The following is a 27,325-nucleotide window of genomic DNA, read 5'->3' on the forward strand; positions in this document are numbered from 1 at the left end:
GATTTGGGATGTAAAGCTGCGGTGCTACGATGTATCCTATGAACAGTGCAGTTTTTTATGTGTTGTTACTCTATCATTCATAAATAAAGTCTTTACAAAAAGAGAATATAGAGACCTATTTGCCTGCGCAATAGGGGGAAATCAGAGTTTATCCAAACTGGTTTTTGATCTGCCTTTATCTGAGCCTGTTTGGGATTCTTCCAGCTGCCAGCGGTGTTTACTCCATTTCTTCCACGCCATGGGGGCTGGGGGTTCAGCGACTTCTTTTGTTTCAGGTCCTGGGATTGCCAGGATCCTGGTCTTTGATCTAGAGGATCTCTTTGCTCTGTGTGTTTTATTATATTATACATCATAGACAGTGTTTTAGGACCTCTCACTTGTTTGCTTGGTTGAATGCCAATTGTTTCTTCCTGGCCTGCTACTTCTTTGGCAGTGCCTCTGCCTCAGTTCATTTTGAAGTGTGGCGGTGTGCACTTGATCTTTGGGCTGTAGGTGAGCACAGACTGTGGTATATAAGTATGGAATGCTAAATCAGCACCCCTTTAATATGCACCATCAGACTAGAGGAATCCAAACTCGTCCTTTCTCCAGCCCCCAAATAAATTTAAAAGCATAGAGTGAGGCCATTTGAACTTTTGTGTAGAGCAGTCTAGCAAGGAGGGTGGTATAATTCCAGGCACACCCCTCACGCTGCAGCGGGCCACTGGGGTGGTTATAGTACTACCAAATATACCAGTTCTATCAACAGAGGAAATCGGTAAGGATCCTCCCAGATGCAGACATTTGGGTACTGCCAGAGCTGATGAAAATTAGTCGGGAACCCTCTTACAGCATGAGGGCAAGATGTGAAGGAATGTAAGGGCTGTCTGCTGAGCCGAGCCGCCCAAGACCTGTCCATGGGAATCGTTCAGGCAAGAGCCATCTACTCACTCGTGGGGAGGGTGAGGCGGGGATGGGGTCTTGTTTGGCATGGGTCCAGCCTGGGACCACAACCACTAGCGCCAGCACTGAATAATGCAGCTGGCAGCCACTGGCTCCCTGACAGCACAATCCAGCCTGAGAGGCAGCGAATGGTGCGGCAACCAGGGACCGGAGGAAAATAAGCAGTGGGCTACCGGGCAGAGGCAGCTAACAGGGAGCCCCACAGGAGTGTTTCTGTCTAATGCAATGAATGAGAAAGTACAGAACTCAATTCAGTAATGATGCCAGGCCCTCTAGATGACCATGAAGTCATTCCAGATGACCATAAAGTAATTAGAGTGCACATACTACTGGTATTAAAACTGCAATCTGTGCTAACTTAAGAGCTGAAAAAACGGTGGGTGTCAACAGCCTTAAAAAATATTGGTTTGATGAGGATTACATGGCAACCAAAAATATCTTGAAGACGAACTAAATAAAACTAAGCGTGAAAGCCTGAATAGAGATAAGAACTACAAGAGGCAGAGAAAAGTGAAGGAAAATAAGGCGAAGCAGCAAGATCTAATGATTCTAAAATATTCTGGATAATTATAACTCGATGTTATGATATGTATGGATTGTAAGTGAACAGTGGCAACACAATTTCACCTGCTTGTACAATTTGACAATGTCCAGCAACTAGACGAGGCACAGGTGATGCAGCTGGGCCTCAAGCCTCACCCAGAGATGGCAAAGTCCACCACTGATGAGGCCCAAGATGCACTATGAGTTCAAAGGTGTCATAAAATGCCTGGTCGTGACTATATAGGACTTGACATGTTTCTCGAGGAAACAGTTGGAATAAAGTTACTTACCTGTTACTATGGTTCACCAGCTTCCGTGGCTTTCGTGGATTCATATGCTTGAAGTCATCCCTGTTGTCAGACTGGAAACTCTTTGGTAGCCACACAACAATGTACTCCATCACCCACTTAAACTGCCTATACTTCCTATCCACTTTGTTAGACATGGCCCAAACTACAGCCAATCAGAAGCTGCCTCACCCAACTGATCCCCTGCTTGCAACTGTTAGATTTTCTACTTCAAATGTACTATATCTGAAGATTCATGACAAGGGGAGGAGGGTCGGCTGCATGTGAATCTATGAAAGACACCAATGGGGAAAATTCGGGGCTACAGGTAAGTAACTTTATTCTTCTGCAGCATTGGATCTTTCATAGAGTCACATGCTTGAATTCAGATTATGAAACCAGTGCCATATTTCAACACTAGTTAAAGAGGACGATGGGAACGAGGTTTACATTATTTAAATATATTTCTTAGCTCACTTCAGCCCATTGCTGCCTCCTTGTTGGACTACACATCAACATAATAATGTTTTGCAAATAAGGTTGAACAAGAGGTTCGACTTCTGCTTTCGGATGGGGAACAGCATGAATCGCTCTGAACAAGCTTCAGAGTGGAGTATATTATGAGGGATTGGCGATTCCTGACTTTCTTAAATACTATTGGCCCTCTCAACTGGTGGTGATTAATGACTAGGTCTATGCAGACCTCCAGTAACCAGCAATATGGGTTGAACAAGAGGCATTGGCGACCAAAGGCCACCTCCCCGTGCTATACCCAAAAAAAAACAAGGGCAACATTGCCGGTACATCCTCAAACAGTTGCTTATGCACTTACAAAATATAATCGTAGCAGGTGCCGCAGTTAAAGCTCAGCTTCTGGAAAGGACAAGCCACCCTAACTCTTGGGCTTGGCAAAGATAAAGCAAGGCTGTGCGCTCAGAGATCCCATAGCAGAAAAAGATCTAGAATCCATCCTGGAGGTGAACTGATGATGTACTGGAGCGTAATCTGTATCTGACTGAGACGCGCGGGTTCTATCTTCCTCTGCTGGAGACACAGAGTAGAAGGTTCTCCCTTTATAAAGCACCTGTAAGCTCCGCCCGCTGAGCCACGCCCCGTCCACCTCGAAGTAGGTAAAGGAATTCCCGCCTTTTACCAGGATGATGGACAGCTTTCCAAAACGACCCCAATGCGTTTTACCGCCGATTCCGGTGGTGCGTTGTTGATGCTCAGAAGCACAATGACATCTCCACAAAGACGCACTAGTAACAATCACATTGCCAAAGGCACACAAGGTTGCTGGAGACGTTTACCCCGTGGCCCATCACGTACCCTTAGTGTACAATATAAACGGGGCGTAAAAAACATGCTAGGTAACGCTTACTGACATACTCGTAGAAAATACTCCGGTTGGGTAGGCCACGATGCTCATTTTACAGAAACTAAACCAATAACAATAAAATACACACACACTCTTTTAAACCTGTCTGACTAAGTATTTTTACCCATGATTCTAATTATGTATTGTATGTGCATATGTGTGTGTATTCATGTGTGTGTGTGTGTACAAATATATATATATATGTGTATGTATGTGTATATGTTGTTTCTGTGCCTGGCATGTTTGTGGATCATTGCATGGCTCCTGTTTTTTTTGGGTTGTTATACTAGATATCTACGAATTTCTGCTCTCTTTTTATCACACTTATCTTCTCATCACTCTTATGTCATGTCTCTATCAAACTATCCTCCATTCTCACTCGGACTCATCCCAAATCCCTTCGACCACTTTCATCTCCTAAATATCTCTGCCTAAGCTCTTCCCTCCACCTCCACATCTAACTCACCAAACCTCACTCTACCTCTGTGACCTCCCACACAACCCTACTAAATTCTCCTGCATTCATCTCACCCTGCTACTATGCTCTCCCTAACCCTTCCACATCCTCTTTCCCCTCCGCTCCCCTATTATTCATCTCAAGCCTTTGAATTGAGTAAATGAAGGATAAACTCCCAATTAACACTTCTGGATTTCTTTCCTCCTCCACCCCTCCATTACTCCAGTCAATCTAACTAACAAACTCTCATATCCGCAACTCATATTAACTCATAATAATACTAAAACTGTACTCCTTATTAAATTATACTAATCCATCACTAATTCTTGTTGGGTACCGGAGTAGCGTGCTACTCATCGAAAAGCGCTTCGACGCCTCGTCAGGGGTAGTAAGCGCTATATAAATACGATTACAATTACAATTACAATTATGTCTGGCGAGGGGCGACGTGCTCCTTGGGATGGAGAGGCAGGTTGTCACACAGACCTTGCTAGAAGAATCCTCACCCCTGGAGGAAAAAATCCGACTTGACCCATGACCACAAAGGCCACCTCAATAACACAGAAGATTATGAAGAAAAAAAACAGAGGTCCTGGGACTACTTAGATCACAATGGGGAGCAGAATTAGGACACCTAGACGATAAGGAATGTATAAGGCACTACAAAGCCCCAGAGAAATAGCCATTCGAGCAGGATTCCACCTGATGTAAGTATGTGTATTACACCGAGCATATTGTGCCTCGACTCTGCTTTATAAAATAAGGAGCCTCCCACCAAGGACTGCATCAGAAGGTGTGACCAAGAGGGCACATTTACACATACACTGAGGTCCTGTCCAGTGACACAACCTTATTGGGAGGAAGTCACTAGGTTGATGACACAGGTGACAACAATAACAATTACTTTTGATGCCGAATGGCTTCTCTTTGACGTAAGGGGCGATCAGACATGGCCTCGATATAAGGCAATCTGGCTGTCGATTGGGGCCATTGTAGCCAAAGGAATATAGCAAGGGAGTGGGGAGCACCACATCCCCCGATGACACAGGACTGGCGAAGGGATATGGACTGGTGTCAAAGCGCCAAGAAAGTTGCATAGCAAGGAAGGGGATGCTTCAGCAAATGGAAAAAGATCTGGGGTCACTGGGAATCAAACCGAGCAATTGAGATGACACCTGAATAACTGCATAAAACAAGCCAGAGAATGTAAAATAACTGGACATATCGGAAAAGATAACATGTCACTGTCCATAGGGTAAGGTGATTCGGGTATTTCACAATGGGATTGGATGCAGTGCTTGCCTATGATACTGCAATATAATGTACATATAATGCACGATGTAACCACTGAACATAACTATGCTGTGTTTATAAAATCTGAATAAAAATATTCTTTAAAAAAATGTTTTGCAAAAGTATGAGCAGTCCTCCACATTGCTACTCTAAAAATGTCATTTATGGAAATGCCTGAGCATAAATTAGCTGTCGTCGCCATATTGTCTAATGTGCCTTTACTGACCTTAACAACAGTCTATTCATTAATGTATGTGCAGCCATAATACATGGCACTATGCACACTGCAAGTGTTTTTACTGACTTCTTTGCCTTTGCTTCAAGAACCCTAGGCAACCAATAGCTGATCAATTCTTCTAAAGTCTTCTGTTGCTTGCAAATAACATTTTAAACATCTCTTACTATCCAAGGAATACAAAGTTTGCTGTGCAACTGTACCTGAATTTATATAAAACGTCAGCAATATGACTTTTTGCTTCAAATGAAAAGACGTTGTTGTTTTTGGTATAAACTTTGGATTTGGCACAAAAGTTACTTCATCCTTTGAAAAAATCAGATAGAATTCCTTACAACTTAATGCTTGCAATACATTAATTCTACGAGCTGAAGTGATCACCAAGGGAAAGGCAGTCTTCCATGTCAATTTGTCTATGGATGCTCTATAAAGAGGTTCAAATGGCGCCTTCATTGGCCCCAACAATACAGTGCGTTTAGCTCCCACTCTGGAGGCAGTTTAAGCACAGGAGGGAATTTTCTAAACAAGCCTTTCATAATCTCCTTAATTACTCTTTGCGAATACAAAAACATTTGTTTTGAGTCTCATAAAAATCTGGAAATGGCCGCCACATGAACTCTTATGGGCATATAAAAGAAATCAGACTTCACAAAATGCAGCAAACAGGGCAAATACTCATGTGGAGCCACCTTTAGTGAATCTGATCTCTCTGCACGTGCCCACAACTGTTTCCATTTTAGATTGTACGTCCTCACTATCGATGGTGCCCTTGCTTCCCTTAGCCCTTATAGACACTCCTCAGAAATATCCAGATGAGGAAACTCTAAGGTCTTATGAGCCATGCTGTTAGGTGAAGTGATTCTAGGTTGTGGTGAAATAGTTGTGCCTCACTCTTTCTAAGCAGATTGACACCAGATTTGTCTATGCTCAGCTCCCAGGGATCCACGTATCAATGCTGTTGTGGTCACGCAGGCGCTACCAGGTCTACTTTGCAACTCTCTCTCCTTATCCTGTGAAGCACACTTGAGATCAATGGTATTGGTGAGAATGCATACATAAATTTCCCTGTCCAATCTATGGTAAATGCGTTCCCTTGAGTGTCTCTACAAAACCATACGCTTGCAAACATCTTGCACTTGCAATTACAATCAGTTGCAAACGCAGCCCATTCAGGTTTTCCCAACCTACGAAATGTAAATTCCAATTGTTTGTTGTCTATCTCTCATTCGTCGGCATTTGCATAATGTCTGCTCAGGTGATACACTATGACACTGCGCATTACCGGGTATGTCCCCTGCCGAGAAGACAACCTTTTTCCGATTCGCCCAGTTCTGCATGTTTTGTGCTTCTTTCTAAAGCAGGCTTGACTTTATTTCACCATATCTCAGGATAGAATACATTGTTGTTGTATTGTCTGTGTTGATTTTCACAAGGGGCAAAACAATGTTTAGAGCTACCCTTTCTCCTCTCATTTCCAACACATTCATGTGCAATTTCCCTTCTTCCATCCAAATGCCATTCACCTGTTGTCTGTCCAGATGCGCTTAATTTGAGCTGGTCGTTTCCGGTGCAGGGCACCAACACTTATTTTTGAGGGCCAGCACTTATTTTTCTGCCTCAAGCATTTACTGCGAGCAAAAGACACATATGGGAAAGAAGGAGGAAGAGAAATATGAAAAAGTGTCACAAAGGGAGAAAGCACAAAGCTACAATAGTGAGCTGAAGGGGCAGGGAGTGGCTGTAAACTGAGTAGAGAAGCCCGAGATGGCTTCTGGATTATGCTGCCTCAGTATTCCATGCTTGCACATTTAATTGCTGCATCCGCTTGTTTCAGAGGAGAGCTTTGGGCACCAGCACATTTTTATTTACAAATTAAGCACTGTGCTTGCCCCATCCTGAAACAGACGCATCCGTTGTCAGACACATTTAGGGTTTTTCCAGATGCAATTTCTGACCTTTGAAGATATACTCCTCCTGCTTCCACCATCTCAAAGGTTCTTCATGGTAGGTGTTATTTGGATTATATCGTCCCATCCCCACGCATCTGCTGCCACTGCTTGTCCAACTGTATGATCCCCATTTAGAGTTGACAATATGGAATCAGCAGAATACAAGACATCAATCTTAGCAGAACTTTGAGCAATCTCACAGTTGCTTCCTTTTTCCCCATCAGGAAACACACATGTTTCCTCAGCATGTCGCCTCTGTTTTGTGAAGGGTACACACTCTCCATCACTATCTTTGCTCCCCGAAAAGACCAATTCTTTCCTTGACATCAAACTTGACTTTTTCCTGTTTCCTGTAGATAGCCAACCCTAGCTTCTGTAGAGCTTCAGTTGTCAATTTGGTCATTTTTTGAGCGTTCACTAACCAGTCTGCTTTTATCAGCTAGTCGTTCAAGTACAGATAAACCATACTTCCTTGCCTCCTTAAGTAAGCCGCAATTGGTGCCATATATTTAGTGAAAACTCAAGATGTTGACCTGAGCCCGAAAGGAAGAACTCTGAACTGAAAATGCTGCCCATCTACCAGGAATCACAGATACTGTCTGTGTCTTTTGTGTATCAGCACATTTAATAAAGTATCCTCTAGGTCTATTGAGAATGGTTAATCGTAGCTCTAGGTCAATGAGGACATTTCATTTTCTTTCATTATGAATGGCAAAATCTCTTGCAGTGTTAGTATCCTAAAACTCGTTTTTCTAAAAAACTTGTTCAACCCTGTTAGAAATTGGGTTTCAAGTTGGCAGAGGTATGCACCCTGTCCAAGTAGGAACCACAATCCAAGTCAGGGTAAGTCACAACACACCCTAAAGTATCCTGTGCTCCCCCTCTGGTGGCTTGGCACAACACAGTCAGGGTTAACTTAAGAGACAATGTGTAAAGTATTTGTGCAACACCAAAGCAGTAACACAGTGAAGACACCACAAAAACACTCAACACTAGGTTAGGAAAATAAAGTATATTTTTATGAACAAAACGAGACCAAAACAAAAAAAATCCAAAAAGTAGATTTCGAGATTGTTTAAAGAATAAATTAAACTATTATGCTTAGAAGTACAGAGTGCCAACCAGGGCTATCTAGTCGCGCTAGACCGGGCCAACGTCAAAAATTCAGGCAGACCGTGATGGAGCCCAGGCTGGCTACAAGAGCCACGCAGGGCCCACTGAGCAAGAGTACCTTGGTCCTTGAGATGTGTCTATTCCGATCGGTGCAACAATGTTGATGTGTTACTTCTGGGTCCATGCTGAAGAAAGCAGTAAAGCGATGAGTCGGCAACGATCTGGAGGAGGAAGGTGATGCATTGATTCTGGGCCACGCACAAGGGATGATGCACTGCGAAGTTGGCAATGTGGCACTCCTATTCCCACAGCAGCGGCACGTTGTTGATGGCGATGCAGTGTCCTCGATTTTCTCATCAGCGACAATACGGTAGTGATGCATAGACGGCAAAGGCGATGCATCGGTTCAGACTGGAGCAGCCAGGTCAATATGCAGTTCATCAGAGGAACACCCAGAAAAACTCATTTCCAAGGGCCCAGGACTGGGTTTGCACCACTTGGTAGGGCAGGACTTACGGCTGGCAGAGTCCATAGGCTACAGCATGACTGTTGGAAGTGTTGTTTCCCTGAGACTTCAGAAAACAGGAGGCAAGCCAGCAAGCCCTTGGAGTCACTCTGGGCAGAAGTGAATCAGATCCAGTCCTTCTCACCCAGGCAGTGGAACAGCAGGCAACAGGGCAGCTCAGCCAGGCAGGGATCCAGCAGAGTAGCAGTCCTTTAAGCAGAACAGTAGTCCTTCTTCCTTGCAGAGTCTTCAAACGTCTAGAAGTGTACTGAATTGGTGGGGGCCAAGGATCCAGTACTTATACCCAGTTGTGCCTTTGAAGTGGGGGAGACTTCAAAGAAGGTTATTTGAAGTGCACAGAGGTCCTTTCTTCCCAGCCCTGGCTCCATACTACCACTAGGGAGTAGTCAGCCCTTTGTGTGGGGAAAGGCACTGCCTATTCAGGTGTAAGTGACATCCCTCCACTCCCTTTATGCCCCGAAAGAGCCATTAGAATGCAGATGTGTGCTCAGACCTAATCTTCCTGTGTTTGTGGCTGTCTGGAGGGAAAACACAAAGTATAGCTGTCACTCACCAGAGACGTGTATTGGAGACAGGCTGCTGGCACACAGAGCTGTAAGAACACAGAAATGTCCACTTTCTAAAAGTGGCATTTCTAAAATAGTAATATTAAATCTAGCTTTATGTGTAAAACAAAAAAAGAGAATTTATGGCTTAACAAGGGGTTTTAAATGCCAAGTTGAAGTGGCAGTAGAATTGCACACACAGGCTCTGCAATGGTAGGCCTGAGCCATGGTCAGGGGCTATTGGAGTGGGTGGCATAATGAGTGCTGCAGGCCCATTCGTAGCATTTAATCTACAGGCCCCGGGCACAAGTAGTGCACTTTACTAGGGACATAAAAGTAAATTAAATATGCCAATTGGGGTTAGGCCAATTTTACTTTACTATGAGTTGGGGGAGAGAGCACAAGTACTTTAGCACTGGTTAGCAGTGATAAAATGCACAGTCCTAAAACCAGCAAAAACTAGATAAAAAAATAAAGGGTGGCAGGCAAATAGTTGGGGGGAAGACCACTGTCACGTCAACAAACACTCTCAAACCTAATATAGGGCGTCAATCTTCATATTGCTTTATTATGAGAAAGAATCTGGAGTAGAAGCCCACGTTCTCCTCCTATAAAGGTACTTTCTTAATATCCTCTTGCTGTAGTAATTTTATTATCATCTTCTGCAATTCTTTTAAATGCTTGTGTTTCTCTACGACTGGCAGTGTACACTGTGGTTTTTCCACAAACTCAAGAGTACGCCCCTGTCCCACAGTTTCAAAGACCCACCTGTCTGTTGTTATTTGCTGCCATCTGTTTTCAAAATATTGTGTTCGTCCTCCCACTGGCTGCTGTTTGTGAAAGGCAACGCTGCTTAGCACATCGGGTTCTGCCTCTCTTATTGCCAAATATTTCCATCTGGATGCCTTTTCTCCATCTATCGTGCCTGTAACTCTGTCCTCTCTGTTGTGTTTGCTGGCCATATGACCCATACTGACCATACATTCCATACTGTCTATGGGGTCAAAAAACAAACCTTCTGTGCTTTGCTCTTGTCGCCAGTTTTGGTTCTGAAAACATCTAAACTGCTGTCTATTTTGAGGCGTTCTTAAAAATGCTGCGGTCTGCTTTCATTACTGTAATGTTTCATCCACCTTCTTTCTAAAAACGTTACTCTCATCAAAAGGCATTTCCATTACACAAGACTGAACTACTGGTCTGAAGGATGGGCTTTAAACCAACCATATCCCCTCATTTCAGTAGCACTGCCAATCTTGCTAAATGCAAATGAAGACACATCTATTGCTGCAGCAATCAATGAAGAGGACGCCTGTTCTCCATCCTTCAATATAGCTCTTGGCTTCTCTTTATTTTCATCTGGCAGTGCCTCAGTGAACTGAGACATGTCACTCCATACCTGCCTATCAATCAATCCAAGCTTTATTCTGTAGTAATAAAAGAACCATAAAAGCATAATCATCATGAGATAAAAACATACAGAGATTTTAAAAAACGAAAAATATGTTAAAATGTGTATTAAAATTGCCCACATTTTATACAGAACCATTAGGCTGAATCAGTCCATCATTGTGTCCCTCACACACATAGCAGCTTTCAAGTAACCGGCAACATAAAATATAATATCATCAATAACTTCTGCAAAAGTAACAAGGCTGGACGAACATGTTTAAAACCACGCTCATTAAGAAGGGGTATTAAGTAAACTTTTCTAGAGACTGAAATATTTAGAAAATAGAACAAGATGCATAGTGTCCAGTGAAGACCTTTGGTCGCGGTCTCAGGGTTCCAAAGATGAAAGATTGTGTCACCCACGAGGAGATGCTAAAACTGAAGTATCAAGCTCAGTCTAAATCTAGTTAACAAGAAACAAGCATGATGAGAAGTTACTATTGTGAGGTAGGGCTCTGTATTTTGGAGGGTTTTAAAACAACAGATACCTCTGCCCTGAAGCCTTTTGGAGAGCCTCTTTTTCCCTGGATGATAAACAATTTCTTATAAAGTTATCTATTAAGTGGAGAAGTGTGGCACAATGGTTGGAGTGGCAGACCCTGAAACAGAGACCTGGCCCGGGACCCGGGTTCAATTCCTGCCTCAGCAGGTCTTGGGCTCAATTCCCTTGGACCAGATAATTCTCGCCTCTGTGCCTAATCTAATTAATGGGTCCCACTCTGTAACTCTGGGCAATAGCTTGTTTAATCTCCATAACGGCCCTGACAGTGCTTGGATGCCTGGCTTCACCCTGGGGGTTGCCCAGGAGGGGTGCCTCAAAGGGAAAAGCCAGCAGGGGTTCCACAGCGGTATGTGTACAGCGCCTTGAGACCCTAACGGGTGAGTAGTGGGCTATACAAGTGCAAATTTGGATTTGGATTTAACCACGATCCCCCTTTACAATATTGTCAGGATGGGTTAAAGAGTTCCCCCCTTCCCAAATAGTAAAACTCTTTTTTAATATATTTAAACCAGGGGATACGAAAAATGTGGTCCAGAGTAAACAATCTTTTACAGTCTCACTGTTCAGTTGAGCACCCCCAGTTCACAGATCGATCCAGCATAAAAGAGGACGAGGGTGATGGTATCGCTAACACAGCTAGACCCCAACGTCTCATGTACTATATAGGCAGGGGTACATTGCGGGACACAAAGCAACCGCCTTAGGAGCTTGTTATCACCACCTGTAAGGCATCATGTTTTACATACCCCCAGATCTCACTTCCACACGTCATTTCAACACTGTTTTGGAGTGATAAACGTGTAACAAGGCTCTCACCGGTCTCCTCCCCAACCTTGAGGCAAAATTCCAAAGTGCTGCATTAGACCTATTAACTGCAGACAACTTATCTGAGAGCAAATTCTTCCAGCATAAACTAGCATTAAAAAAACTGCCAAATAATGAAAAGATTTGACCTGCGTTAGGGCACAAGGCCCATCTTAAAAGACAGGATTTTTGTACTTCCAGGGCCATTTACCATAACCTGTGACTAGTTGATATTAGTGCTAAGGTCCAGCTCCTCCATAAACCCCACAAAGGTTTAATGAGCACTTGCAACTCCTTAGCTGTTTTAGCCATTAATACAGTATTGTCTTCATACAGCAGAGCAGGCAGGGACCGGCCCTTCACCTGGGTGCAGTCTATTCGCTTATCCACTAAGACCTGCTCAAGTCTATTTATATAGAACATAAATAAAATGGAGGCCAAAGTGCAACCTTGTAGGATCCCTCGTATCATTTTAAAGCTCTTTGTGCAGCTGGTAAGTAAGGAATATCAGACTGCAACCTCAGTATTTGCATAAATATCTCCCAGAAAGAGGGCGATATTCCTATCAACCACTATCTCTAAAATAATTCTACACAATTCATCTTGGTTGACGCAGTCAAAGGCAGAGGTTAAATCCATGAAGGCTAAGTGGATAGAGACCTTGTGGGCCACAGTATGTTTATTCAAAATTAGGAGAAGATTTAGGCATTGGTCAATTGTAGATCTTCCTGGGCGGAACTCATACTGAAGGTCGGAGAATATAGTTGCTGATCAAATTGTGTTACAATTGCAGCTGAATTTTCAATTTTCACTGCATCAGCAGCCAATACATTCTCTTTTTTCCACATTTTCTGCCTTCCTTATCTGTAGGTGCTGTACAAGGGCTGATAGTTCCTAGGTGCTTCTCCTTCCTTGCATAACTCTCCACTGCAATACGGTTGACCAGAAGTCCCATCCTTAAAGGCAGAGGGTCTTTTGCTTGCTACAATGTCACCTTCCCCTTTATTAAATGTGCTCAACTCACCTCAGGGCTTTGGGGATTCTCGTTCATTGGTCTCCTCCAAAACAGCCAGAGCCAACCACCTTTCTTGATCCTTCAAGGTTTTTGTCAAGATGTTGTTGCATATCTCAGACTCGGCTGGTATATGGTGCGGGCGCAAGCAATATAAACACTGCGTGTGAATCATCCACAAAAATCTTCTTTCCACAGGCTTTACAAGCCCTTAATAAAGATGTCCTACTTTGAGCCTCAGCCATGATCTTAGTTTGCTGTGCTCTTTTGACAATCAGTGAATCTGTCAAAAAACCTCCTTCCTCAAATGAGCTGTCACAGGGTTCCTCACACTGAACGTGCAGTAGAAAATCTGACAGCTGGAAGCCTCAGGCAGGGGATCAGCTGGGTTCGGTGGCTTCTGATTGGTTGGAGTTTGGGTCACATATAAGGTAGACAGGAAGGAAAAGTTTGGAAGTACGGCAATGTAAATGGGCGAAGGAATACATTGCTGTGTTGCATGTGTTCCTTGTCTGACGACAGGGATGAATTCAAGCATGTGAATCTATGAAAGATCAAATGCTGGAGAAATAGGGATTTCCATTCTAAGAGCTTCATAGATGCTTTCTTTAGATGGCTCCCTGTAATGTGGCTGACATGCCATCATATTACATATCTAAATAAGAAGGTGGATTGGGTGTGCTGAGCAACCATTGACCGATATCTCTCCAACACCCAGTTGGAAAGTTATTTGGCTGCCTACTCTCGAATCGACTGCAGGAACCAACTAGCTAACAATTGTTGATCTAAAAGCTGCATTTAACTCTGAGAGTCAGCATTATATTATGAAGGAATGCCATTAAATTTCCTGTAGATCATTAAAGTAATGCACATGGATAGAGTAGTACGGGTTTTCTACAGCCAGTAGTGGAAACTGACTGATCTACTCTCTTTGGTTAGCTACGAGTACACACCGGACCACACCTGGCTTAGCATCTTCCTCAATTATCTGAAGTCATGTTTGATTAATCAAAAAATGATCTATCCAAATTTTACAACAAATCTCTGCCGTTGTTGTCGGATAAAAAATCTGTTTTATGAACATTAACTGAACTATCAATGCACAAGCATTTTGCAGGATTTTACGGGTAATGTACCCTGAAAGGAATGAGAAATAATGACGCAAAAAGCAATGGTCATGAGGACAACAACAACGCTAAAGTAAACCTCTAGGGAAAATGGATGCTCAGTGGAGGAAAAATGTACTTTTGACTACTTTGGAATATGGTTTTCAAACCTTTCCTTGGAGGCCAGAAGTTAAGAAATCTGCCCTAGCCCTTTCTCAATTTGCTATTGTGACAAAATGGCTACATACCAGCACGGTGCCACCTAGATAAAAGTAATAAATTAGGTTCATGAAGTGAAGTGTCGCTTCAGCTATTGTATTCAAGCATGGAGTAAGGTAATCTCCTTGATTGCTACACATTAAGGACATACTAACTACAAAACGTTCTTAGTTTGCATGAATAAACCCAGACTGTATCAACAAGGGAACAATAATTGCTGTCAGGAGGAATTACTGGGACTCCAGCTAAGTATGTGAGTTGTTTAGTGCTGAAGGGGGCACCAGACAATATAAGTACCTAGAAGTTAAATATGAGTATGGAATGAAACTCTACCTCAAAAACAACAGATTGAGGCAGAGTTGTTCATTGTGTATGAAATGGAAACTTTGCATATTGCCATTGAGTAGCCTAACAGCTTGCTGGGGATCAAACAGGAATATATTTGGTTTTGGGTGTGTGTATGTGTGTACTCAGCTGTATTTAAGATCCAAACAATTTCCCATCTTTTGCCCCACGTACCACATACCACAGAAAAAGTGCTTGGAACCAACCTTTAAAAGGTGTGACCTAACAATTGTTCAAGATGCAGCGACCTTGCGGTATACAACTAGACAAGTTAATTTGCAATTTTCTGAATAATGATCTCGAATGGCTGCCTGGACAATTCTACAAAAGTGACAGGAATAAGCAAGATACTTACATTTCAATGCTTCCTTTGCAAAAAGGTTATCATCCTAGTTTTTATCACTTGAAAAAGTGTAAATGTTATGTGTTTACAACAATCAGTGAGTGGCTGATAAACTATGACTGATTATTGTCCTCTGCTTGTCCAGCTCAGACCAAGTCTTGGATCTTAGTCTGCGTTTTATTCTAGTGTGCTGGTTTCCTCTTAGTCAGCCTATCTGTCCTCCATCCCTTAGTTGTAGGAAGCTGGCAAATATCTTTGGCAAAATGTTTTATGTAGGGTTAATAAGGAAATGGTTTGACAAATAAAGCAGCAGCAGAGGGGCCTTCGACAAAGTGGCCAACGGGCAGGTCATCAATGCAGCTATGCTGATATGGGCTAGGTGTGCCGTTTGTGGTTTAAAGGGACAGGTGCAGACAGATACGTCATCATTGACAGAGTAGACACCATTGTTGAGGGCAGCACTGGAGATGGTTGAGAACCAAAAAGTGCAGATATGAGCGTTTGCCTTATCTGCATCAACAGCGTCAGAGTTTTCACTGCTGTCCAGGTCATTACCCATAATGTTGACGGGATATTGTAATCCAATTTTCTGCTAAAGAGATGTCTGGGTGGATGTTTGCCAGACATTTTTGTCACCTTTTTATGAACTTTAGGAGAAGGTTCTACTGAGCTGGTCACAACATCCTCTGATGAGACTGCTTTCTTAGGCCTTTCATGAATAGAACAAAACACATATTTTAACCTTTTCAGTCACAGCAGAAAGTGCAACTTGCAAAGAGTCATCTCCAAAGGCTGGTGATATTGGACTTTTGCCTCCTGCAGGCACAGAAGTGAGTGACCTTCCCAGTCTTTTAGAGCCTTGGTCTTGCAATCTTTAGGCTTGTGCTTGAGGTACAGGGAGTATATGCAGTACTGCTGAGGATCATATCCAGGAAGGTGCTTTTTTTCAGGGGTTCAACAAGGTCTGAACAGGGCTTTCATGGGAGAGTTGATCACGTCCAGTGTGATTCCTCTAGTCCAGGCCCTACAAATAATGCTGTAGTAGGAAATAGCTGGCAGGACTTTTGTAATCTGACGAACAGTAGGAAGTTATAAATATGTATTCAAATCAACTTATCTGAAAAAATGACCAGTGCCCAAAAAGATTCCCTTCATACTCGACGTATGGTAGACATCTAACGTATGGTGGTCTCTAGGGAGGAGGGTGTGAAGGTCAGTGAACTATCACCTCGTAGGCCGGAGTTTGGGTCTTTCAAATGAGCTGATTTTTCTGCAAAAGTCCCTCTGTTTACAGCTTTGCATGCATGTGCAGCTATTTTAGGTTTAAGTTCATTTAAATGTGGCAATTCCAGGTTGATGTGGAATGATTCCAGTATGTGAATCTATGAAAGATCAAATGCTGGAGAATTGTAATTGCCCCCAGAGGTTTAAATCACCCTTAAATGTGGAATATAGCAGTAATTACTTTGCTTTACAGCAGTGCAGTGGAACATCATGCAGAGGAAAAAGAGGAGACTGCGGGACCATGCCAGGAGACTTGGAACGGATGCCAGCAGAGGAACATGTCAACAATCAGAATTTCAAATTCCCAAATCACAGGTAATGCCCCAGTATTGCATAAATTAAGCAGATAATGGCACTAATTCTTGGCACTAGACCAAGGGGGTTCCAGGTCTTTGGTCATTGACTGGCCATAGTTAAAGATTACTTTAACTTAAGCTTTGCTGGATTATAAGTTTCCAGGGATGCTATTTCTAAAGAGGTGTCAAGAGGAAGGAATGGAGCAAACTGTACTATTTGTCCAGCAAAAACAAAACAATCCTAGCCACATATGCTCATCAATTTCATTCAGACCTTTTTTGGCTTTGCCTAACACTTTGATCGCTAGCTGGACTCAGTGAATCCAGCTCCATGTAACCCTCCTCCGAGTACTTGTTGAGACAACAGATCCTGGATTCCGTGAGCTCCATATAAGTGACTTTGTGTTGAGTTAACCTTTCTGACTTGAGCAAACTTTATCCTTAGGGCCACCCAGACTTAGACATTTTCCAAATGTTAGTACTACCCCTTAAACATTTACAGACTTCCGTGAACTTCACTGGTAATCATTGTACCCACTGATTTTAATAGAAAAGGTGAAAGTTGTTTTCTCTGCTTTCCTTCGGTATTCATTTTCAGAAATTAACATCTATTTTTACAACTTCTTTTGACCAAATGTTTGAGTTTAATTTGGTGGTGACTGTGATCATGTTTTTCTGATTCCAACAGGTCTTAGAGCTCATCCAACCACTGTCACTTCAGAGAGACCTTTTGGCTTACCTCTTTTGGTAAGCCTCTGGATGTGAAGGGTAAAACTTTGGACGGGAGTGTTGCAGAAGCTCAGCTGAAGTATGTAAACCCTATAGCTACTCTCCTTCTCTTACACTCCTAAAAGGTTTCTCACATTTTTATTTCATTATTTGGATAGCATTAAACAGACGTAATAGGGTAACAGAGCTTTACATAAGATCATAAGAGTTATGAAGACCACATGGATAAACCTTGAGTAGTACAGTACAAGGAACACTATGTACAAAATTAACAAGATGTCTTAAAAGAAGTCATCATCCAGTTAATTCACCAGATAGAATGTAGCAGTTAGGGAGGAAAAAAAGAATTCAAGTGATCAAGCACAAAAGATCCTGAATTGTGCTACTCAATTTAAGCAACATACTGTCTGTTTAAGTGATTCCTCATTCAAATCCAAATGTATATGGTACTTGGCAACACATGCATTTTTTGATCAAGTTAGGTAGCAGTGTTGAAAAAGTAGTACTTTAAGGTCTGTTTTTTAAGGTTGTCCTAAAATGGATTTACCCTAATTACAGGAGGAAGTGAGTTCTGGGGCTTTCTCTAAAAAGGCCCGTTTCATCGTTCTTAATTTGTTTTTTAATAAGCGGTGGTTTTCAGATTTTAAGAGTCAGCACTTCTACACTGATTAACTGCCTATCTTCACAGGCAAGTTTTCAGGGCCTGATTACGAGGCTGGCAATCCAAGGACCACCAACCTTGCTGTGACGGTAGGACCGCCGCCACTGTAGTGGCCCTACCGCCACATTACAACCCTGACAGTCAGATCCACCAGTGGACCACTGTCGCCACCGGGAACATAGTTCCAGACGATCCAACAGTGGTCGGAGTTGTAACCAGCTAGGACAGCGCTGAGTTCAGCACCGCCTGGCTTACTGCAACCCCACTTTCCGCAAGCCTTCACACGGCAGTCACCCCGCTATGAGAAGGCTGGCGGGAAGCCAGTGCCGGGGCCATAGGGGGGCCCTTACTGCCTATGCTCAGGGCATGGGCAGGGAGGGCCGCCCTGCCCAGCACCGTCGGAATGCGCACTCTCACGACAGCTGTGTGCTATGGTATTGGCCTCGGCTCCCTTAAGGGGGTTGAGACCAACATTGTAGCACTACCGCGTACTACAATGCCAATGTATACCAGGGTACGCTGGTGTAGTCCAGCAATGTTCACCCAAGTGAAACAGTAAATTCAGAGTCCAAAAACACGTTATTGGAGTTGATAGAAGTTTATTCTTGTCAAACAATGATAAATACAAAATACAGCCGACAAGTGTTTCGTCATATTGACTTTCTTAAGGCTGCAGATCAAATAGGCAAGGAAACGTTATTCGTTTCTGCAAAGACTAATGAATTTCCCCAGAATTATATATACATACTGAATTGGATGTGCGAACTCTATGGCATTAACCACCTTGTTTATTGTACTGTGTACTACAATGTTCCCGCCGGTCAGCCAGGTGGGAACATTGTAACAGCTCGGGGGGACGCCACCGCCATGGCAGTGGAATCCCCCCGCGAGTTTGTCAATCCCGCAATGGGACTGTTACTCTCTGTATGAATTTCCTCTTCCTAGTCAGTCTTCTCCTCTTTAGACTAAGGCTTTTCCTTTCAGAACTCCTCTTTTGAATCAACAGAACAGTTTTTCCTCACCCGCTTCACTGCCTGCATGGAAGGTTTTGATGGACCGTGAATCTTTAACTACACTAGCTATATAAAGATGAGGTGAGAACGAGGGAAGTGTCAAATGAGACGACGTACAAGAAACATAGAATTTCTACTCACCAAGAGTTTGTCCCGGAGGAACCTCATGTTTGGCACTCGGTAGTTCACCTGCGGCAGCATGGCTTTCAGATCCTTCACAGTGATACTGGAAAACACCAAACAGGAGAGTCAGCATTTCCCATCCTGCTTGGCCATTCAACAGGTATCCATATTAAAATTGAGTTAAGAAATAATGAAATTAGCACCAATGTGTAGACTTTGAGTAAAATAAATGAAACAATAGCTTCCTGAAACCTTTTCTGCAAGTAACAGAATTCAACCAATCACAACAAACATTATGCACCCTCTGTGTCTCATGTACCTGTAAGATTTAAACAACACCAAGTAATAACTGGAGTTTTCCCTGTACCCTGAATCTGTTTCTGTGCAACACTGTGAAGAATTTTTTTTTTTAAAAAGATGGGAGTAACTCTCCATATCATCCATTGTACAATACAGAGCATAAGAAGTCTGGGGGATCGAAACCGATACAGTAAGGTAAGTATCAAAGTATTTTTTACTGTTGCATGAAGACCACAGGCGAGCATCCACTGACGACCCTTCCCGTCAGAAGCTGCCATGACCAATAACAGTCAGCTTTGAACATGGCAGAAGCTCGTATGCAGACGGGTGACCTCATAGGCTCTGTGCAACCACAATAATGGTCTCACAGACTCCACGAGATATAACCCAGTCATTAACATTATATTGAATTTTAAATAAATACATCAAAACCACAAGAAAGGACCCAATTCTTTAGTCATTCTAGATCCCTGTGATTTTTAATATTTGTTTCTTTTCAAGTACTGGTATTTCTTTTTGGAGGATATCATAAATGTCCATTCAAAACAATGCTGTTTTAGGGACCACCCTTTCTTAAGTGAAAAGACATACATTACTGAACAATTGTGGTTAGCGGATCCATGAGGATGGTAAGTGAAAGGGACTGCCCAATTTTTCACCTGAGTAGACTAGAAAAGAGACTTCTGCGGCAGAGTATTTAGCATTGCATGTCTTTTGATGCTTCACACTTGCCTGTTGTTCGCAGAGGCTGGACTACCTCTATAGATTTCAAACTCTGGGGACCTGCTGGCATTTCCGCCCTTACAGAGAGGGCCTAACCTGCACTGCCGTTCGCTCTGCAGGAGGCGGACATTCTTGCTTTGCACTGGACGCTCTAAGCGATGAGTACCGACACCCCAAGTGAAAAGATACTGCCGGCCATTTAGTGGGTGACCGTAGTGCTTTAAGCGCAGTCTAAGAAGTGGAGTGCGCCTAAGCGCAGGACCAAGATCCAAGAGCTCTTCGAGTGGATCAAGCCAACACTCTCAACAGAGTTTCTAAAAATGAATAATAAGACCAAGGGGCAAATATTTTGCTAAAACGTGATAGGTGTTAGAGACAGTCTACTATTGAAACCTGCAGAGAAGGTCACTCTCCCCGTTCGTCCCCAAATATATGCTAATGAGCCTACCTGTAAGGAGAAGATGTATATATATCCTTACCCTTCAGCAGCACTGCTCTTAACTGTCAGTGGTAGGTGTATAAAAAAGATTTAGGAGCAGAATTTGGGTAAGTAACATTATTAAAAACACAACAGCATTTAAAATCGGTTTTACAAGTGGGTGGTGAGGTTGTCCACCAAGAATATTTTTTAATTTAAAAAAAAATGTATTGTGCATTTCACATCATACTTGAGCTAGTAATATTTCATTGGGAGTAGGGCCCGGTGGTTCTTAACGTTTTGACTTCTGTGGATCCCCCACTTTATCATTACTGGAATGAGGGACCCCCACTGAATCATTATTGGAATCCTGGGACCCCCCACTGAGTCATTACTGGAACCCGGGGTCCCCGTTGATGATTTGAACTGCCAAACAATTCACAAAAAATACAGAAACAAGCATTGTATCAAACACATACACAAATGATAACACATTTTATTTAATTTGCAAACAAATATGAATAAAAAAAATAAAAAAAAATATCTTAATAGAAAGGTTGGAGCTTTTTTTTAATTCAATTGAAGCTCCACATCCTCCATACTATGTTCTGTTTGATGCACCTACACTGCTCCCGCGAATCAACCTGGGGATACTCATTTTTTTTAGCCTCCAATTTTAAATTCCTTGGCATTTACAGTAAGTTTTAATTTTCAGTTGTACATTTAGCTACTTTATTAATCTATTAATATATTTTAATTTTCTAAGCAGTCACAGACCCCCTGAGGAGGCCCTGCAGACCCCAGGGGTCCCCGGCCACGGGTTGGGAACCACTGCTTCTAGCCAAGGATGAAGTTCACAAATGAGAACTAAATAGCACATTGGCCGAATATAATAGGCCACAAACTGATACGACTTAATTACCAATTCAGATGTGTGCAAAATATGTCATAGCTAGCAGCTCAGGCTGTATTACAAGGAACATTAAGTTACGTTCAGTAATATTAGTCAAAGCTTGATAACATTTTAAAATCAAGCATTTGCAATGCAGTGGGTCTCGCGTTTGCTTGAGGTAGAGCTATTAGCATTGTAAATTCCTAACTGGACTTTTCTTGCCATATAAACTGAAAATAAAAAGTAAAACAGTTGATATAAGCGAGCCGATTCAAAGTGCCACGCCTCCCTTGAGCGCGAAGGAGAGACACAAAAGGAAAAAGAAGTTCACTCGCAGTCAAAGTTATCTGCAAAAGTGTAATCATCCATGTAACAGGGTCGATGGGTAAGGCGGTAACAAAACCGCCCCAAGGAGGGACAAACGTAAAGCAGTTACCAACAAAAACAAAGGATTTTTGAAAGGCAAGCCCATGAACGATTGATAGTGAAAGGCGTATGGTGGGTGTGGTTAAAAGTCCAACTACTTACCAACACGTCGGAAATGTAGCGCTTGCACGCTGCTATGCTTGATTTAACAAGTGTTTAAGAATGATCAGATGGCTTACTATAGAGAAATAGTGAAGTAGAAATTTCAGCTTCACCCTCAACACTTTATCGTGCCAGGTTAGCTATTAGCCCAGCACTTAAAAATATCCTCCAGCGCGTTTCAGGATAGCCCAGTACGGCAAATACAGGCCTGCCCCTTCCCACGTTAGTCCTGTGTCCATCCAGAGGCCAGGAGCTCAGAAGTTTAAAGCCTTGCAAAGTCTAGCTCAGCATTTCATCCTTGCTGGGTTCATAAAGTGAGCACTGCTGATGTGGATGATATGATCAAAGCAAATTCTGTTTCTAGACTAGTCAAGCATATTACACGCTTCTCAATAGCAGTTTGAATTCAGGAAGAATAAGCACAATTTCATGATGAATTAATGCAAAATGACAATTCTGAGAACCTGGGGGCAACCAGAGTGTGGTCAGTCGAGGGCCTGAGCGCCTGGGAAGGATGACGGGGGAAAACTTCCCCAGGCTTCGGTTTTTTAACATATTTCCGCTGAGTCCACATGTAAAACTGCCCGTGTGTTAAACAAGGGGTTGCCCACATGGACTTCATGTTAACACTCCCGCAAGGATTAACCCGTTTTTCTATCTCTAAGCCTCGTTTGCCGAGTGATGAACAAAACAGCTGATACTTTCTTTCTGAAACGCCCCCCCCCCCCCCCCTCCCCCCTGGTCTCATTTCCTGCTTTTCCGGCCCCTTCCTGTCTGGGCTCCTATCACTTCCCGTCAGATCCCTGGAAATGACTCAGGGCGGCCCGTGCAGGGACAGAGGCGTTCAATCAGTGCCCCGGACCCCAGCCCCCTTCATCAGGGTCTGTTCAGACGAACAGATGTTCAGAGATCTTTTTCATTAAAGAGATATCACCACCATTTCTTTTGTCTGGACATCCTGCCTGCCTGTGGGTAGACCTCATGATGTCACACCTTCCTGTGTGCCTATCAACATTTATTAAGGCATTAATTGGGTTCGCCCCTCGCCTTTGACTTTTTTTTACATTTAATTAAGCGAATTTTCATAAAAAAAATTCAGGCTGCAAAGTCATCCTTGACAGGGGTCCAGTCTGGCTGACAGGCGCTCTACGGCCCACTCATCGGATGATACTGTATTTTAGAAAGAAAATACACTCCTTTTTTCTGTCATTTATTTTTACATTTTTTCTCTTTCTGCTTCCTTAAGAGCGACCTCCTACCGCGCACTTTAATGGGAATAATGGTGTTCTTTTACGACGTCTATATTCACATTTTCACGAAAAAACTCAATGTAGATTTTATGATCCCATCAAGGATTCGACCAGGTGTGCTTATCCATTTTAAAATCATTGACACACGTCATCTTTTATCCCTTAACAGTTGCTAAAGCTGATTTAAGCTAAACAAAACAAAGTTTATCATGTCCTATAAAGTGTCTCTCTTTCTGCAGTCAGGGAGTAATGTGGCATCTGCAATGCACTGGGGAACACGCAGTGAATTTAATTCAGACAATTCTGTATACCCAGTACTTACTTTGTAAATAAAAACGTGCTGGTGCTCAAAGCCCTCCTCTTAAACACGCAGCTGCTGCAATTAAATGTGCAAACACTGAATTGTGATGCAGTGTAATCCTGAAGCCATCTCGGGCCTTTTCAATCCGTTTAAAGCCACTCCCTACCCATTCAGCTCACTCTTGCAGCTTTCTGCTTTCTCCCATTGTGACGCTTTTTCGTTTATCTTTTCCTTCGTCTTTCCCATATATATCTTTTGCTCGTAGCAAATGCTTTGTGGCAGAATAATAAGCACCGGCCCACAAAAATAAGTCCCGGGACTCAGCACCGGAAACAACAAGCACAAATTAAGCACTGTGTACACCAACTAAGTGCTGTGAAGTGAGTTCTAGGTAGCATTCGTGTGTTATGTAAAAATAAGTAATGTGTGGTCTTTATGGCACTCAAGTGTTTTATAGACAGTTTCAACATCTGCCCCTACATGGAGGGGTTTAATATATGGGGTAAAGTACCTCCTGAGGTACAATATATTTGGGATAAAGTACCCCTACCATACATTGTAAGGATATTGCACATCACCAGGGAGTTCCATTAAAATATGGAGGAACAAAGCCGAAGACCAGATTTCTTTATAAGTTTATGGAACTCTGGGGTGACTTGCAATATCCTTAGGGGGTGCTTTATTCCATAACACACGGTCACACTATCACCTTTCACACACAGCACTTAAATCTTTGGTGTGTAGCTCTTTCATATGAAAAAGAGAGCATGTTTGAAAACATAAAAAATAAAAATGAAAACTCTAGCGCAAAATTAAACGCATTAAAAACGCTGTTAGATATTTGTTGCAAAAAGATATTAGAATCAGTTTAATACAAGTCAGTTTAAAAAATAAAAATCTGCAGTAGTTCGGAATGTGTACAAACACACAGAAAGATTTTAACTTTTCTATAATTACCCAAGGATTGCACAAAAATAAACATGTTGCCACAAACATGTCCTTTCTGCTTGTCACTGTACAGCTAGAAAAACAGCAAAAGAAAGAAAAGCCACATATCGTTTTCTTTTAAACAGCTGCTTTGATTACGCTCTGACCTGCCTTCCCTCAGCTACTGTCTCTGGTAGCAGGCATTGTGATGTCAGAATTCAACTGTAGTAATTCAACTGTAGGGATGCCTGGATGGTCATGAACGGGGTTCCCTCCCGCCAAGGCCCGACAGGCTTTTTATCACACCTCGCATTTCCCTGGTGGGCAGCTCCTGGTGTCTCTGTCACTTTCCTAGCACCCAGAGTTCAATTGCAGAAGGCATAGGGAGGCTTCGAGAGAGGGGGAGAGGGAGGGACGGAAAGATGGCCAAAACGTGATCAGAGACGGAGGAGAGAGGAAGGAAAAGAACAGATGGAAAGTGAGACATGGCATGAGGAAACTAAGGGAGCAGGGCTGGTTTGGGCATTTTTGCCAGTTCTGCTTTTGGTTCCCTAGTTCAACCCTGCTCCCCTTCTCCGGAAACGAAGCCTAAGATGGCAGCTGGACACGCTATCCTGAAAATAGGTCTGTCCTTCAGTGGTGAGAGGATGATGGACGGTCGATGCAGGCTCACTGATGATGGACCAGTGAAGTGATGGCATTTCCTATGACTAATCCAGCTGATGCAGTGTGACGCCGATCAGATCAGAATGGCTGCAGCCCATGAAGAAGAAGACAAGGCTATCAAACATCTGTTCCTGGTTGCATCAAAAGGGCAGAAGAATCACCCTCCCCCTTTGACCCACTATACCACGGTGACGGGCAGGGGATGCAGAACTGTGAGCATCAAATAAGGACAAGGCATGCAGGAGATTTTGGATCTGACAGCCTGGGCTTCATATCTCTGTGGAGAGGCAAGATGGGTAACAGATTTGTTGGATCAACAATGACTACAGGAAGGAGGGCCAAATCTGCAACTCCACTGGAGGACTACTTCTGGCTCCTTCTCCTAAATCCAGGTAGAGACAGACACCGCTGAGGGTGCTGGTCCTTCGAGGACCTGTGGCAGCCTCTCCAGGGCCGAAGAGGCCATCAAAGAAAGTGGATACAGTGTGGATAGACGCATGGCACTGGAGTTTAGGCAGAACAAAGGGCCATAGCTGCAGAGGGTGTGGTCCCATAACAAACATTTATGTGTCCCAACAACAGTTAACAGACATAAGAAGGACCCCCTTACAGAAGTGTGCCAAATTCTCAGTTTCTGGGCAGCAAGATAGACTACTAAAACTGGAACACAACAAGAAAACTACCAATCTCAGGTTGGCTGGGTGGCGTGACGGTGATGAAGCATGAGATCTATAGGACTCAACTGTGGAGATTTTGCAGGAGATAGATCTACAACGCAATCACCATCCAATCCAACTTAGAAGGACACTTCTAAACAAGGAAACACATGGGCGTTGAAGGGACTAGCAAAGTGCTTGTAAAGTTGCGCCATCACAACTCAGTACAGTAGTGGGCATCAGGGCTTCAAGGCCACAAAGCTACAAACTACTTAGACTGTATTAAAGAGTGGGAAATCCTCGAGAAATGAGGTTTGAAAAGGTCAGGTTTTTCTCACCGCTACCTAATTTTCAAATTATTCAGTTGTTTCTTTCATTTTCTTAGTCCTTCATCCTTCTGCTTTCTGACTTTGCTTTTCAAAGTTACTGACAGCCACGGGTACCGGATGATTGCCTTATGTTTCAAAGAGGTCTAGGGAGATCATTGCACGTGCCCCTATCATCACACTTGCGGAGGATATTATTAGGTGTGCTTGACTAAGATATCCTTTTGGTGGTTATCTCTCAGGAATAGTTTCATACTTACTGTTCTTTGTAATGCTTTATGAAGAATAGCCCGAACAGAATTACACCAAATGTGGGAGAAAGCTAACTCTTTGTCCAGAAAGAGCCCTTTTTGTAATTGAGTAAATCCCTTCAGTAGAGTTTGAGTTATTAAAGAAAAAAGATATTTGTATATCTAGGGATGCGGGTCCCTTCGCAGATCCACTCGCAAGGGATCTGCATTTCCCGGGGAAAAGCAAGGCTCTGATTGGCTGGGAGCAACCTGTCAGGAAACTTGTTGCTTCTATCTTCTTTCTCGCATGGGCCGGGGAAGAGAAAAAAGGGGAAAAACACATAAAGGGTAGGATATAGGTATCCTGACTCCATTGGACACATGGAGGGATCACTCAGGAACCCTTCATTGGCAAAAAATTGCCCATTTTGTTTCCGGTCGAACGCAGACTTAAAAAAAAAAAAAGAAAAACACAATCACACACAAAACCTCTGCTGGGCACGGCAAAAGGGCATGCGCAGTGTGGGTTTGGGTGCATGTGGAGGGGTTGGCTACATTGCCTGGCCACAGGCCATGCCCTGCAGCCAACCCCCGCCATTCACGGCCTTTGGCAGTGCGCAATCGTGGTTGTGTTAACGTACGGTAATTATATATTACTTTACATTAAAAAAATATCGAAATTCACTAAGAAAACTAAAGGTTACAAAAAACATAAAAATCCAGCAGTTATAGTTATACCTACCAAAAGAAACTATAACTTGTGCCATTAAGTAACTTTAGGCAACAAGTTATAGTTACTTCAGATAAGTATAACTATAACTGCTGAATTTCTGTGCTTTTCTATGAGTAAAATGTTAACCTAACAATAACGTATCAGTAAGCTTTGGTTTTATACATTTAAAACACTGAAAAAAATCAAAGGTTACAGGGACGTTATAGTTAGGAAATAGAATT

General features: G+C 42.9%; 1 protein-coding gene across 3 annotated transcripts in view; it reads right to left on the reverse strand.

Moving 5' to 3' along the window:
* The window catches only part of LOC138282889 (1-phosphatidylinositol 4,5-bisphosphate phosphodiesterase gamma-1-like), a 576,794-nt gene that overhangs the window by 315,544 nt on the left and 233,925 nt on the right, over positions 1–27,325 (reverse strand). For 2 of the 3 annotated variants that reach the window (XM_069220895.1, XM_069220894.1), the window contains exon 6: positions 19,173–19,257. In XM_069220895.1, coding sequence (XP_069076996.1) covers positions 19,173–19,257 — 85 coding nt within the window. Of the gene's footprint in view, positions 1–19,172; positions 19,258–22,015; positions 22,653–27,325 lie in introns of those variants that run through there. The other variant, XM_069220896.1, reaches the window with a different exon arrangement.

The sequence above is a fragment of the Pleurodeles waltl genome, chromosome 2_2 (genome assembly GCF_031143425.1).
Source record: "Pleurodeles waltl isolate 20211129_DDA chromosome 2_2, aPleWal1.hap1.20221129, whole genome shotgun sequence".
NCBI lineage: Eukaryota > Metazoa > Chordata > Amphibia > Caudata > Salamandridae > Pleurodeles > Pleurodeles waltl.